Source organism: Artemia franciscana, unplaced genomic scaffold, assembly GCF_032884065.1.
Source record: "Artemia franciscana unplaced genomic scaffold, ASM3288406v1 PGA_scaffold_30, whole genome shotgun sequence".
NCBI lineage: Eukaryota > Metazoa > Arthropoda > Branchiopoda > Anostraca > Artemiidae > Artemia > Artemia franciscana.
In genome coordinates, this window is record NW_027062662.1 from 835,538 (window position 1) to 851,932 (window position 16,395).

A 16,395-nucleotide genomic window follows, 5' to 3' on the forward strand; every position below is an offset into this window, starting at 1 on the left:
CTGGAAAAAAAATATATTAAGTGACTTCAAATCGAACAAAAGCTTATTCAGAGGAAAAATTTGCTTCAAAGATTTGTCCAAGACTAGTCCATGCTTTTGTCCAAGATTTTTAAATCCCCTAAAGCTTTCAAATCCTATATGCACCTTTGTATTTGAGGGAGAGTAAAAAAACATTTCTAGTAGTTGTCATTGTCATGTTTGAAAATACACAGAATGTAGAATTAAACAGTATTTTCCCTTTTTCGCCATCTGGTTTGTGTGCCAAAAGATAAATTTAAGAAAAGAAACTTATGAATTTGGGTTATTACACTAGATTTCAAATTATGAGCTTTAAATGAGCAAAATTCATAAAGTCACGATCTAATGCTAAAATAATTTGTTATTTTACTGATGGTCCTGGATTCCACACCGAAAATATGGTTTGTGAGTGAAAGACCTTTTAACTTTTCATAAGTTCTTTTCATAATTCGTTTGCTTTAAAACTTAAAAGTCATATCAGCCTACTTATATTCCAGTAACATGAATGGTATTTTCCAAATAAACTAACCCTCGTGGAGAAGGCTGACGACATCCTAACCCCGGCATGAAGATATGTAAGTAATTTATAATTTACAATAATTTACAGCAATTTGCAATTTGCGATTCTTCTTGAAAATAACGACCAAATGAAGAACCTCAATAAAATTGAATATTGTACTCGGATTCATTGCCATCTACAATTCCTAAGACTTGGCTAAACAAAAACACATAATAAATTTGACAGCAGCTACAAAATGAAAAGACGATATTAGCTGTTGAATGAAGATGTTTCTGTCTATTGTTGGTCATTACTGAGATAATATTGGCAAATTCCGATGGTTTACAGAAGCAATCCTCCTTTTCATCAGCTGTAACAGAGCTAGTTTTTATAGGTAGTGGTCAAATGGTTTAATAGGGGCTAGCCCCATTTTGCCTTTGTGTTAGGCCCATGGGTTGTATTTGCAAGACACACTAGGCCTACTTGATTGTAACTTTATGCTTTAACCAAAAATTATAACCATTTCACTGCCAAGTTCTATTTGAAGGCCTTAAATGTGACTTCTAGTTTCAACAATCAATTCTGAATCACAAAGCTATACAGAGTAGTTTCCATTAGTAAAAATGCTAACATTCTAGTTTCTTGGCTTTCTTGGACAGGGGTTAGGTTAGGAAAATTAAATGGTAAATTTATAGTAAACCATATAACTGGCTTTTGTATAAAGTGACTATACCACTTGATGCCTTTTTTTATGCTCTTTATGAATAGCCTATAATAATTGCTTCTACAGGCTAAAGTATATCCCGGGAAGGTATTTTAAAGTACCCACCTCCACTCCCTCTCCCTCTAGAGGGCCCTGAAATTTGCCTACATGACAGGTCTATAGGCTACTAATTGAAATTTTGAAAAAACAACATTTTATTTTAATTTTCAGTTACTAGTTGCTTTTTCTCTGCCTTTAGTTCTGAAAAATGCAATTCCTGTTATTTGAGTAGAATTTTGAGTCATATCAATGTTTTTTTTTCTTCAAAATTTAGGGAATGTATTTGCATAGGCTATCTTTAAAATCTTATGGAAAAAACTTGTAATTAAGCTAAGTTATGAAGCTGAAATTTTTGTTGTTGCAGTTCAATTAAGTAGAAGATCTATTTTGCAAGGTTTCACTTTTATAATACATATTTTTAAAGGTCACCAAAGGTCAGGGCCCTCTAGAGGAACAAGGAGTAGAGGTAGTTGCTTCAAAATACCTTCCTGGGACATACTTTAGTCTATAGATTCATCCCTGAAAGTTTCATTTTCCTAACCTAAACCCTTTCTGAGATAGCAAGAAGTCAATTAACTAGAATTTTACCTTTAAGCACTTTTTTAGTTCAAAAAATTACAAGTTTTCACAAAATTAAGACAGTTCATATAACTAACTAACCAATAAAGCAAACATATCACTTGATGCCTTTTTTTATGTTATTTACAAATATAATAGTTGCTTCTACCACAAAATTCAAATTTAAGCACTTTTTAAGCTCTTAAAAATGACAAATAAGTTTGAGATCAATGTTTTAAAGTTTGAGACAAATGTTTTTAGCCTTTTTATACCCCATATTTAGGTAATTTTTAAGAGCTCAAAAAGTGCTTAAATCTGAATTTGAGGTAGAAGTTATTATTATATTCATAAATAGCATAAAAAAGGCATCAAGTGGTATATTTACTTTACACAAGAGCCAGTTATATGGTTTGCTATAATCTTACCAATGAAACTTTTGGGGATGCTTCTCCCTCTAGAGGGCCCTGAAATTTGCCTACATGGCAGCTCTATGCCTATTGAAATTTTGACAAAACATTTTACCTTAATTTTCAGTTAACAGTTGCTTTTTCTTTGCCTTTAGTTCTGAAAATACAATTGTTGTTATTTGAATAGAATTCTGAGCCATATCAATGTTTTTTTCCTTCAAAGTTTAGGAAATGTATTTGCTTATCTTTAAAACTTTATAAATTAAGATTGAGCAAAGTTGTGAAGCTGAAAACAATTTTGTTGTACTTTGTTCAAGCAGAAGATCTATTTTGCAAGGTTTCACTTTTATAACACATATTTTTAAAGGTCATCAAAGATAAGGACCCTTGAGAGGGAGAGGGAGTAGAGGTAGGTATTTCAAATTACCTTCCCGTGACATATTTCAGCCTTTAGACCTGCTAAAAATATATTTCTTGCACTTCATTTAAGCAGAAAATCTATTTTGAAAGGTTTCAATTTTATAAAATAATGATTTTTTAAGGTTAGTTGCCCTCTAGAGGGAGGAGTAGATATAGGTACTTCAAAATACCTTCCCAGGATATTCTCTAGTTTGTTGGTGCTTCTGTGAAAGTTTCATTCTCCTAAGCTAACCACTTTCTGAGATAGCTTGTCAAAATTCTACCCAAACCTATATTAATAGGTATAATTTTCAAATCATTGATTTCTTAGATAGCTAAGAAATAGAAACATCTTTGAAATCAAAATTTCATCCTGAATCTAAACATAACATTAATTCCCATTAACAATTTCCTTTAGCCCAGCCCCCTATCCCTTGTGGTCAATCATATAGCCTACTCTTGACTACATGTGTACCCTAACCTTTTCTGTATGCTACTTTTCTTGAAATTGATTTGACAATTTATCAAACAATAGAAAATTCATTGCATATTATATTTCAGGCTTTATTATATTTATACTTCTGATGATGCACAAAACCTCTCCCCTCTTGTGGTCCCATATGTAACCTAATAATATATATTGGTTTGTTGATTTTCACCTCATGATGCATCATATTGGCCTTAGAAGTAGCTCTAGTCAGCTCTATGAAACCTAATTTTGTCTTAGTGACTACAATAGAATTACTAATAAAATATTAGGCCCTGTTTTAAATGATTTAACAACAATGGAAGTAAACATAATGATTGGTACTTTTCTATTAAACAGAACAGACTCAATAAGTGAAGTTAGGTTAATCCTGATGAAATATGCAAAAAAACTTTAATCTAATACTTTAGAAACAAAATTATGGAAGCTATGACAAAGAAATATAGAAAGGAGGCCACACAGAATGCATTATATTAAATACATAACTTCACACAACCTAACCACCTCTTGTGTAATATTTAACTGAAATATACATACATCATAGTTTTCACATTCAAAATAAGCAAATCATAACCAATCTAGGAAGGGAAACTGGTTTCTTTTAGGTATTTCACAGTATAATTCTTGGTTGCATTCCATTGAACTGACAAGTATCTAATGGTCTGATTACTAGAAACATGATACTTGCCAATTTCACTATTATTTTTTAGTTTTGCATACAATATTATGGCTATATATAGGACCATCATAGATTAAGAGATTGTCAGAAATGCAAATACAATAAGGTATGACCCCTGGTACTTTAACCATGATCTTGGATATATATCTTGATTAATATGTATCTTCTAAAGCAGACAATAGGCTTTTAATACTGGACATGATGTATATAGGCTAGGCTAAGATTGGCTAAAAATTAGGAAAGGTCAAGCTAGGATTGGCTAATTAAAATTTTGGAAAACTGTTTTTCAAATTTTAGATATTGACACAAGTTAACCATACAGTGTATCCCATTTAAATCTAATCACTTTGATTCACAGCACTTGTCTCAGATCAGTGGTTTCCAAACTTTATTTTACCATGGCTTCCTTAAAAATATTTGATCATAAGGAGCCTCCCTTCCATTTTGTAAAATAATTTAAACATGAAAATTTTTATTGCTTTGAAATTTATTTGGATAAACTATTTGAAAACTAAGAAATAAGTAACAATTTTGAATTATTGACTTTTAGTGAGATTGATGTGCTTGCCTATAATTAGCACAAAATCTGTCAAATGTCAGTGTCAATGTTGAGATAGCTTACATAAAGCTCACCTTCTGCAATCAAACAAACACCAAAAGAATTTCATTTCAGCTGTAGCAGAAAATCCTGTTTCATAAAAATAAGATTTCATCAATATCATATTCATTCTTAATATCTAGCCAAAATTGAATTATAGATGCTTTCTGAAAATTTTGTTTTAAAGAAGTATCACAAGATAAGTCAATCAAGTTTTCTTTCTTGTTACTTGGTAATTCAAATTTGTCATTTTCTTCCTCAATAAAAAGATTCTGTATCTGCACATATTTTGTAAAATTGAAATCATTAAACTAATTCAAGAAATGAATTAACAAAGTACTCAAGCTTTCAACAAATGAATTTTTGTTTGCTTGTATGGTATCATGAGTGCACAAATTTAACAGCAAAAACATATCAATTTTTTTCCAAATTTGTTGTCCATAGCTCCATTTTTCTTATGAATGCTTTCACATTAAATTTTGAATCAATAGATGCATTTGTGGCCCTTACATCACATTCTTCAAAATACTTAGTTTTCCTAAAAATTTGCTACATACAGGTCAGTTTAATAATTAAATTACCCTCCCTAAACATATTTGCATCCTCAATCTGATTTTCTCCAATAAAAGTTTCAATTTCCATTTTGTCTTCATGTATCTTCTGGATCACTTTGGCAAATGATAGCTATCATACTTTAATATGATACAAAAGTGAGGTGTGTAAGTAGCTCCCATATTCAATTCAAATCAATCATATATATTTAAACAAAAACACATAATTATATGTACATAATCTGCCAGGAAAGCACAAAAGTGACTAGGGCAGAAACTTAACTAAAGAATAATTAAACAACAAATCAACTGGATTTAAAATTGTCACACAGCTTTGTAAATAATCTAACTTATAACTGACTGTTTTTAGTTTACAAATTTTGTTATTTTAAACATTTTTAAGTTCCTCACTCATATTTTCTAACTGTTTATGGTAACTAACTTTAAGTAAGGACTGATATGGCTCAGTGGTAACCAAAACTCTAAATCAGCTATTATTAGCAGATCAAATGAGCCATACCACCTGTATTAATCAGGAGTAGATGGCACCTTTAGTCATGGAATTGATTTTCTCCTTTCTGATGCTGCAAATTGTTCCCCTACTGTGTTGGATCTAAAGCAAAGTTTAGAGGGCAAAAGACTTATCCAACAGTCATCTCTGCATACACCCCAACCTTAAATGCAACAGATGAGGCAAAGTCTATGTATTATAACAACCTGAAATGACTTCAGGTGCAAGTTCTGTTCTGGAACCTCCTTATTCTTGGTGGAAATTGTAAAGAAAGAATTGGACCAAAGGATGACTCAAATCAATTTGTAGTGGGCCCTTTTGGCCTAGGAACTCATTGTGACAATGGTGAAAGGCTCATTGGTCTTGTTCTAGATAAGAATTTAGTCATCTGGAATACAATGTTCCAGCACAAGAAAAGTCATTTGATCATGTGATACTCCAATGATGGAGTTACCAAAGCCCAGATAGACTGTGTACTTTTCAAGTCTAGATTTAAGTGTTTGGTACTGGATTCCTGCTCATATCTTGGTGCTAACACAGGTTCCAAGTCTGATTCTGATCACAACCTTATAATTGCTAAAATTCAGTTATCCAACAAACATAAAAGTGGATACCCCCCACAAATAAATGGAATGGGTTTGAATAACTCTGGAACTATGCCTATGTCCTGCTTGGCCTTGTCAAATATGTTCAGCACCCTGTCTATGGTAAATGAAGAAGAAAATGTCAAGGAGCTGCATTATAGCTCTGCAGAGCAAAAGTGGAAGTAGTTTGCAGCAGCAATGCAGGAATCAGCAAAAGAAGTCCTTGACATATTAAAACCAAAAAGGAAATGCTGGATCAGCTGAAGAACTATTAAGTTAGCCTACAAATGTTGAGCATCTTGTTCAAAAACAGAGCACAAGAAGCAAAGAGCAGAAGTTAAGAAATTTTTCAGAACAGATAGGTAAAACTACTAGACAGAAATGACAGATTTCATGAAAGCAGCAGATAAGGCACATGATACCCATAAGCTCTATCAATTGCTGAAACAGGTCATTGGGAGGAAGCAACAAATCTCTGAGGTCATTCACTTGAAGGATGGGCAGATCATGACATAGCTGGCTAAAATTAGAGTAAAATTCTCAGCTAGATGGTGTACTGTTTTTGAAAATAGCACCAAAAAGGAAACAAATGAAAAAAAAAAAATCAAAAAGGAAATGCTGGATCAGCTGAAGAACTATTAAGTTAGCCTACAAATGTTGAGCATCTTGTTCAAAAACAGAGCATAAGAAGCAAAGAGCAGAAGTTAAGAAATTTTTTCAGAACAGATAGGCAAAACTACTAGACAGAATTTCTACTATGACAGATTTCATGGAAGCAGTAGATAAGGCACATGATACCCATAAGCTGTATCAATTGCTGAAACAGGTCATTGGGAGGAAGCAACAAATCTCTGAGGTCATTCACTTGAAGGATGGGCAGATCATGACATAGCTGGCTAAAATTAGAGTAAAATTATCAGCTAGATGGTGTACTGGTTTTAAAAATAGCACATATCTAGTTGAATAAAGTGACTAACATTTCCAGGATTCAACTGTGCTGACAGTCATCAGTGGAGCCTAATTATAGACTAACACCTTAAAGTTGAGCCTAAACTAAAAAAATGCTGCTCAACCTTAGTATTCCATATTTAAAATATAGTGTCTAAATTGCAGTCAGATCCTATCATGGGTTGTTCAATCTAAGACAAGTGTTGTGAAGCAGAATGATTATATTTATATGGTATGGTGTAAGGATAGACTGGTTGTATAAACTTGGGAGGAGTCCATTATTTCAAGATAGTCTGAAGGTGAAATAACTATGCTTCCAGGGTTGAATCCTCCTGTCCCCTAGGGCAAGGACTGTAAGCAATGTTCTTATGGAAGGTGTGGTTGTATAAACTTTGATTGGAAATTAAGTTTTAGCTTCTTGGGCCAAATAACGTTTTTTACATTTGCAATAGTGTTTAAGTATTAATAAAATGATTGATTGACTTTTAGTTACTATGTGTTGTAGTTTGTTCTTTACTAGGTTTCACCTATATCTGATGAAAGTCATGTAGTCCTCATTTGTAACAGACCACATAGATCCTTTATGTAATTCATTTAGTATAGGCTAGAGTTCGTTTTTTATTATGATTTTATGTAAACTCCCTACAAATACTTCTCAAGACCTAGGAAAGTCATACCTGAGAAGCCATTCTCAGTTTGGCTTACCATTCTTAGTTTTTCTTCATTGCATAAACATGATCTTCCTTCTAGGGCCCTTTGATAAATGTAATAATGACCACTATTAAAATGAGACCCACTATGAATGACAACAGAACTTGTACAATAATGCTCAGAGTACATAAATCTATATATATACTAGCTGTTGGGGTCACCACCCCAACACCCAGTTGGTGGGGGCGCTTCGCCTACCTCTCCCCCAATCCCCCCGCCTGCATAAGTCGTTACGCGCCATTGTAGTTATGTCCCTGTGTCCCACCTGTGAATATAGATATATATATATATATATATATACATATATATATATATATATATATATATATATATATATATATATATATATATATATATATATATATATATATGTTTTTAACTACATAAAATTTGCGAATATACAATATTCTTTGCTGTCTCATTGACTGTGCATATAAATACATTTTCAGGTTTACCAACTCTTGAACATGTAACATATAATTGTCCATGGGAAAAACAATCTGTATTCAGATCTATACCTCATTATTCTAATGACTGCCTTGAGCTTTGTTGATGGTGATTGCTAATCAAACATTCCCTGTGTCCCTGTCGTCATTTATATATCCCCCCAGCATCCCCATTGTAGTTGTGTCCCTGTGTCCCGGTCGCCATTTATATTCCCTGTGTCCTGTTTGTCATTTGTGTCCAGGTGTCCCAGTCTGTAATTTCTCTTTGAGTGTCCTGGTTGTCATTTATATTCCCGGTGTCGTGGTCGTAATTTGTGTCCTGGTGTCCCAATCTGTAATTTCACGTCTGTAAACATGACGTGAATCAACAAACAACTTCATGACAGCATAATGCTCAATCCTTATAATGACGTCAGTCGACAAACATGCATGACGTCAGTCAACACACAAACAACTTATTTTTATATATATAGATAAATATAAGTTGTTTGTTTACTGACGCCATGTTTGTTGACTGTCGACTGACGTTATGTTTGTCAACTGACGTCATTATAAGGATTGAGCATTATGCTGTCATGAAGTTGTTTGTCAACTGACGAAATTACAGACCAGGACACAAATGATGACCAGGACACAGGGAATATAAATGATTACAAGGACACTCAAAGAGAAATTACAGACTGGGACACCAGGACACAAATAACGACCAGGACACAGGGAATAGAAATGACAACCGGGACACAACTACAACGGGGACGCCAGGGGGGGATATATAAATGACGACCGGGACACAGGGAACACTCAATTAGCAATTACCATCAACAAAGCTCAAGGGCAATCATTAGAATAATGAGGTATAGATCTGAATATGGATTGTTTTTCCCCTGGACAATTATATGTTGCATGTTCAAGAGTCGGTAAACCTGACAATCCATTTATATGCACAGACAATGGGACAGCAAAGAATGTTGTATATTTGCAAGTTTTACATACTTAAAAACATATATATATATATATATATATATATATATATATATATATATATATATATATATATATATATATATATATATATATATATATATATATATATAGGCCAGTGTATTCTCCCGATGAGCCCTTGTGTTGGGTTGTTGCCTCTGAATTATTTGTCTTTATTATTTTTTCTATTGTTTGGTAAATATATACTTATTGATGACATGACTGCCTGTCCATATATTATTCTTTATGGTTGATTGTGTATGGCTATGCTGTTTGACCTATGTGATTGTATGGATGAGTAGGGTTAAGGCCTCATTCAAGTGCTGGTCTATATTAATTACTAATTTAGGAAAACAGTCTTCCTTTTCTCCTTCTGTCTCTCTTTTTTTTTTGTGTTTGTGCTGTTGCATTGGTGATTTCTCTTTTCATGATATATATATATATATATATATATATATATATATATATATATCGACTATCGCGCGTAACGACTTACGCAAGCGGGGGGGGGCGAAGCGCCCCCCCCCCCCCCCAACTAGGTGTTGAGATAGTGCAAAGCGCCACCCAAAGTTCAAGTTCATTTATATATTAATCACACATACATGTATATATATATATATATGACATAAGCCCATGGGGAGACAAGCTCGAAAAATAACCCAACAGCTAGTAGTAGGGGTTAAAAATAACTCCTAGCCCAACAGCTAGTAGATAATAATATTGATGTTGACCAGATTACACTCATATGTCTTCCTCAGGTGAATTTTGTCCAGACAAAATCTACAATTCTTCTATTGATTTTACTTGAATATGCTCTTCTGTCCAGATTTACAGCAAGAAATGTAGAAGTGTGGGTGATCTGGTCTGAAGCCAACATATTTGGCTATTTGGACATAAAGCCTGCTGGTGAGAATGAATAAAATACTCTATAAAGTTGTATGTCTGTTGTATCTATGATCTCTTGGTTCGCATGTGCTTGAGGATCCAGGACTGCAAGTAGAGGAAAGTAGAATGCTTCTGTATCATCTAAAGTTGATGAATCAATTTGACTCCATTGACAAACAAAACAAGTCCAGTATTGCTTATCTTTGTAATAGAATAAATCATGCACGGGGCTCTTGATGTCATTTGTGGCATTTTATTATTTATATTCATCAAAAGTATTTCCCAGAACTGACAAACTGACTGTTGTTGCTGTTCTGAGAATCCATATTGGACAGGTAGTAAATTCCACAAGTCGTTTGCTCTTTCACAGTGTCTTAGCAATGAAACAGCAATGCATTTCAACTTTTTTGCAACATCTCCTTGAAATCCTTCAAAAATTTGAAAGAATGTACTATGTAGACTAAATAGGCTCTGAAGGGACAAATTAGAATAGCACAAAACACCATCATCATTCTTTAGCCCTTTTCTACCAGCACTAGTACCACTTTTGTAATGAGGATTTGTCAAAACATCCATTTTAGTCTGCTTACAGTGGACTCTTATCTCTTTTCCAGCAGTAATGTTTTGCTTGCCATTGGCTTCATCAGCTCGCAAATCAGTCTTCATCTTCCTTTTCACTGACAAATTTCCGAAAAAATAATAATTTCTTGACTGTCTTTACAATCGTTTTAGATTTTTGTATATTTGTAGAAATATCCAATGTCTCTTTTCCTTCGAACTTTGTGGTTTCTCTTATAGGGTGCTATCCAATAGAATTTTTGGGATGACATTCGCTTTTTGTAAGCAGAGATACCTTGACTGGAAAGTTTCTCAAATCTTTTACTGGGACTTGAAATAACGGAAAATCTAGTCTATAATTTTTTTTCAGGATATTCCAATAGAGCATCTAAATCAGGTAAGATTTTCGTTGGATTGAGTTCTACTAAATATAGACCTGCACAAGCAGTCAAACACAAAATAGTGATGTATATCATACCTGGACCAAAGCAATGACTACCTGCATCAGCAACTGCACATTATAAACTTAGCCCTTGGGACTTGTGTATTGTAATGGCAAAGGCAAGTTGAACTGGAAATTGTCTTTGCATATGAAAGACTTGCTGCAAAATTACAAAGTGCACAATTTCTCTGCCAATTTCAACCAGAAGTTCTAGTCCATCAAATCTTACAAGAATCTCAATTATTTCTCAATTTGGTAGCAGTTTGAAGCTTTTTACTGTACCCATATCTATCAGCCCTTAGCAACAGAAATATTTCTTTGGACCAACTGCAACAAGTGCAATGTAACCTGAGCTGTTTTATTTTTAAGAAGCAACTTATTAACAACTATATAATCTTTGTTGGTGGGCATGACTGGCCTATTTCCCTCTGCAGACAGTTTTGTGAAAAGATCTATAATTTCATCATTTGAAGCTCTGTAAGGGTCTCCAATCTTCCTCTTGTGAAGACTATTCAGATTTTCACCAGTGCAATACCCCTGTTTATTTTCAGAAAGTGTATGAGCCTAACTCATATCCATCTTCTTTCTCACATTTATGTTTAGTTCCTTGTGTTCGAATAAATACCAGAGGGTGAAAGTACCAACTGATCCAATTCTCTCTTTTGCTTCTAGCCATGTCAGAGGTATATAAAGAGGATTATCATATATTAGTCTTAATTGAAGGAAATCTTACACAGTTAGCATTGGCCATTGGCAAATCAACTGCCATTATTTCAGTTAGCCTTAAGTGAATATAGAATAAGAGAAGAGAAGAAAAAATACTGATTTCATCAATAATAAAAAGCTGTGTTCCCTTAAGTGTCTTTCTCAAAGTAAGAAGTTTTTCAGTGGGAAAAGTGGTGTATTTTGCATTGTTTTCCTGATCAATAGGGAAACTAAGCAACGATGTATTGTTATGCCATTTATGCTATGGGCAACAATACAAGTAGGTGCCAGAACTACAACAGGACAACTACAAGCAACTATTTATTGTTAAGCCATTTATACTATGTGCAGCAATACAAGTAGGTGCCAGAATTACAACAGGACAATTACAAGCAACTATTTAATGTTAAGCCATTTATGCTATGTGCAGCAATACAAGTAGGTAGAACTGCAATAGAACAATCTTTTTTCTTGAATTTGTTGCAAAGTAGTTGACTTGTAATTTTATATATTGGTTCACAAATGTATTTTTGATTCTTTCCAGCCTGATTTTGTGAATTCATATAGTTGTGACTTGTTACTTTATCTGATTGACTTTAAACATATATAGTTTAAAAGCTAGGGATTTATTGACTGGACCAATAATATTAGAGAATCTATAGTCTCTTCATTAAAAAAAAAATATTAGAATGCCCATCAATATTGTCAGTCTTTGGCTGCAGCCAAGCACATATGCAATAATTTTATTATTTACAAAATGGGGAAAGTAAAAATTGCCCAATTTTAGCACCCCACAATCCTGGGTCTGCAAGAAGAGTATATCCAGGATTTTGTTTGGGGGTAAAAAAAACATGAAAAATCTGTTTATATGCAATATTTCGGGAAGGGAGGGGAATTCTAACCCAGTAACTCAACTCCCTGGACACAACTTTGACCACTGCCATAATAGAGGCAAACTGTTACACTACAGTATATCTGATATTTGTTAGATAATAGATATGATTAATTGACAGGCTATCAAAATGTTTCAAAATGAATTAGTTTTCAATTAAATTTTTTATTTAAAATAAATTCATTAATTTTTAAATACATCACAACTTTCTGCATTCATACTAAATAATTTGTCATGCAGATGATTTTTCATTTTTACCAGAAACAATTGTTTTGTAATTGTTTTCCTGTTTATATTTGCAGGGAGACTTAGAGAAAGAAGACAGTGTTTTGTTTAATAAAAAGATGACATCAAATGAAATAGCATCAGAGACAATGCCCCATCAAGAAATTAATAGTGTATCCAATACATCAGATAATCAGTCAAAATGTACAGTGTTAACTCCAGTGATTGCAGCAGAATTAGATTTTAGGAAAGAAGTGGAAGTAAATTCAAATATTGAATATTCAAAACATATTGAATCAGACTTGAGTAAAACAAGTTTAAATGGACATTTAAGTGAGCCAGATGAGAAGGATGTAGTGCATTCCCATGACAGTCAATCCAGTGAGGAACATGAGACTCAACAGATGGAACATACATCAGAGACTAATAATGACCAGGTTTCTGTAAATGGATCCAATGTGCCTTTAGAAGTGGAAGAAAGTTCTGCAAATTTAGTTGGTGATTTAACTTGTCAAGGAGAGATTCAAGGAAGTGTCAATGTGCAAAATGGTACTTTATTTTTATTTATTTAGTTAATTATATTAATTCTATTTGTTGCAACAAAAAATAACTACTAGAAATAAGTTATAAATTTATTTCTCTCAAATCTGAGGATTTTTGAAGGAGAATAAATATAATTACAAAACATTCTAACAAATCAAGCATGCTTACAAATTATGATTAACAAAACAACAGCAATAGTCTAGGAAAGTTGTGAAAAAAATAGGTCAACCTCAAACAAATTTCTACACAAATGGTTCTTTCGCTACCCGACGTTAAAATTTGCGCTGATTTCGAATCCGAGAATTTAACCGCTCTAATTCTATTACAAATTTGAGTATTTATGAAGTTGAATTTGAGGTTGAGGCAAGATATGTTGATTGAGTAAATACCAGCAAATGTAATTAGATTTGTCATTTCTACACTCTTTTTTTTGCTGATGAACATGAAATTGAATGTTTAAAGTCAAAAGAATCGTCTAGGGCTTAAAGCATTGAGAGAGAATGAGTTTGGGGGAGAAATTCTAGAAAAAGGGGTATATTAAACTTTGCCTATGGCAAAACATTTGCACCCTTATGCCTTAGTAACAACCAAGACTGATTCCAGGTAAAGTCCAGTGTGCCTTGAGCCTCGGTTTTGTGGAAGTGAGTAAGAATTAGAAAGAGGAGGAGAAGTTGAAACGCATATTTTGCAACAGCAAAAAATATTCTGTCAAAGAGCTTCCCTTAGTTGAGACAAAACCCTAGTTCCAAAAAAGAGATCAATATGCTCAGATATAATGCAAGACAGAGATCAATTACATAAGGCAGATAAAAATTACAGTAATGCAGAGGTTCATTAGGTAATGACAAATCTATTCAAAAATTTGGTCTTCTTCTCTGCTACCATTGTCTTTAAGGTTTCCAGCAGCAGTTGGAAGAACTTGTTCCTTTACAATTGCTACAAGCCCAGGTACATTTTAAGCCATGCTTTTTGCAAGAAAATCACAGCATTGAACACTCGCTCTTGCAATTACAGTGAAACACTGAGAGAAGGGAAGTCTCGGTAGTTCCTGTTTTAGGATGCTACTTGAAGGCTTGCTACTTGAATTTCCGTAGTAAAGAATAGGTATTTCTCCCGCCTTTAGTATCTTTTTTGCTCTGACCATTTTTTGTCGTTTGAGCGCTTAGAATGATTGAAGACGTGGCATAACTGCAACTAACAGTCCCTTAGCGGGGATCGTGTGGTGTCCATTGATTGTTCTTACGTTGTAATCTGCATTATCAGTAACATGATGCATACAGAACTTGCCTTGCAATCCCTGTATTTTGATGTTTGCAGACACTGAAGATATTGATCAAATAAATTAGTCTTGAAGTAAGATGAACAGAAGCCCATAGCGCTATGAGTATTAACTAGACTAAAGCTTCCTTGCTGATGATGAACCTCTACTGTAAGTTCTTCTTGGAGAAGAGATTAATGGCCCTAGGTCAAGTGGCTTGCATGATGTTTTGACCAATGGCAGCTATTTTCAGTTTAATATCTTTGCCCATGAACAAGTTCTCCAGAAAGAACTTCAGAGTCTGTGGCAGGTAGTTCAAATTTTCTTCAAGATTTTTCAGGTCAACCGTCTGAACACACTCAGTCACATCTTCAGTGATACATTTTATGTTGCTCTTCAATAACTCAGCAGCCGCACTAATAATGTTCATTTTCTTCTAGTTTTTATTGCTATCATTTGGTTGTGCATAAAAATTTTGCGGCATAGTATGAGCTGTGGGCCTTAATGTGACAACACTGGCCTTACTGTTGGTCTCCGCAATCACTGCCCCATCACCAAACCTCTCCTTGGCGAACTTCTTCATGTAAAATTGGCTATACACAGGCTCTTCCGAATCACCAAGAAACTCACTCATCATGTTGACCAAATCACGAGCTGTTAACTGTTTGTCGTCGTTTGTTTCAAAGAAACGCAACACCTCTTCAAATGCTTGCTTTTGATTCATGTTTGCTTTCTTACCTCTCTGTTTTTGGAGTCTGTTAGTAGGATTTCCTGCATGTTTAAAAGGGAGGCTCTTGCCAGATGCAAAGTTGCAGCAACATGTTTTGTGGTATACAACATCTGCTGCATGCAGATCCAAATTCGCAGCTAGAATTTGGCCGTGAACTTTTCTGAGACCAGTTATCATTTTGCTTTGGCAACGTCCCATCAGTGTTTCACCGAACTCTGTTGTGCAGGCGCGAAAGCTGTTTTCGTTCTTTTGAGTCTTCTCAAAAACCACTCTGCTCAAACAAAATAAACAATCGGGTTTGAAATCCAATTGTTCTATCAGATGATTTGAACTCCTCCTCTGGGACTCATTTTGCTTTACTAAGAATCGGAAATGCTGGTCCATGGCCCTTGCATTTATGTAAGAACTTCGGCAGGACTTGTGAAAACAACCCCCCACATCAGCCGTCACATCAGTTCGTTTTCGCTTTTTACTTGATTTGTTTATGGTTCTTGCTCCTACTTCAGTCACAACAACTTTCTCAACCGCTTCGAGTATTTCTTTCTTATAGATTAAACAAATCATCATTCTAGACTAGAATTCCACCCCATAAAATGAAGTAACAAGTCACTTTAAGCACAAGAAAACCAAACTAATTTTAAAATTTTCAGGTATTTTTCTAGTTTGAAATAAAAAATAAAAACTATCACTCATACACCATAACTGCAACACCATCTACCGAAAACCTTTACCAGCATCAGTTAGAAAGTAAAATTTTCAGACAAAGAATGGGAGGGGCGAGAACCCTTTGAATGTCGTGGATGATGACGATTTTTGAAAAAGTCAGACTTTTATGTACCTCAAATTTGCCTCAGAGCCTCACTCAACCTCTCCATCCTCAATTTAAGTTGCTGTAATGTTTTGATGTATTAGGGATGTTAAATTAAACCCCTAAACCACTTCCTAAATTCGGAATTATCTGTTCAGGACGGCATTCTTTACATTAAAAAATTCACCCTCAACCTGAAAAAAACTCAA

The 16,395-nt window shown here is 34.1% G+C and overlaps 1 protein-coding gene across 1 annotated transcript in view; it reads left to right on the forward strand.

Moving 5' to 3' along the window:
- Positions 1-752: 752 nt before the first annotated feature.
- Positions 753-16,395, forward strand: part of LOC136041578 (uncharacterized) — a 46,639-nt gene continuing 30,996 nt past the window's right edge. Inside the window, exons 1-2 of the mRNA XM_065726270.1 lie at positions 753-911; positions 12,925-13,396. Of these exons, the coding sequence (XP_065582342.1) occupies positions 12,967-13,396 (430 nt within the window). The 5' untranslated portion in view covers positions 753-911; positions 12,925-12,966. The remainder of the gene's footprint in view (positions 912-12,924; positions 13,397-16,395) is intronic.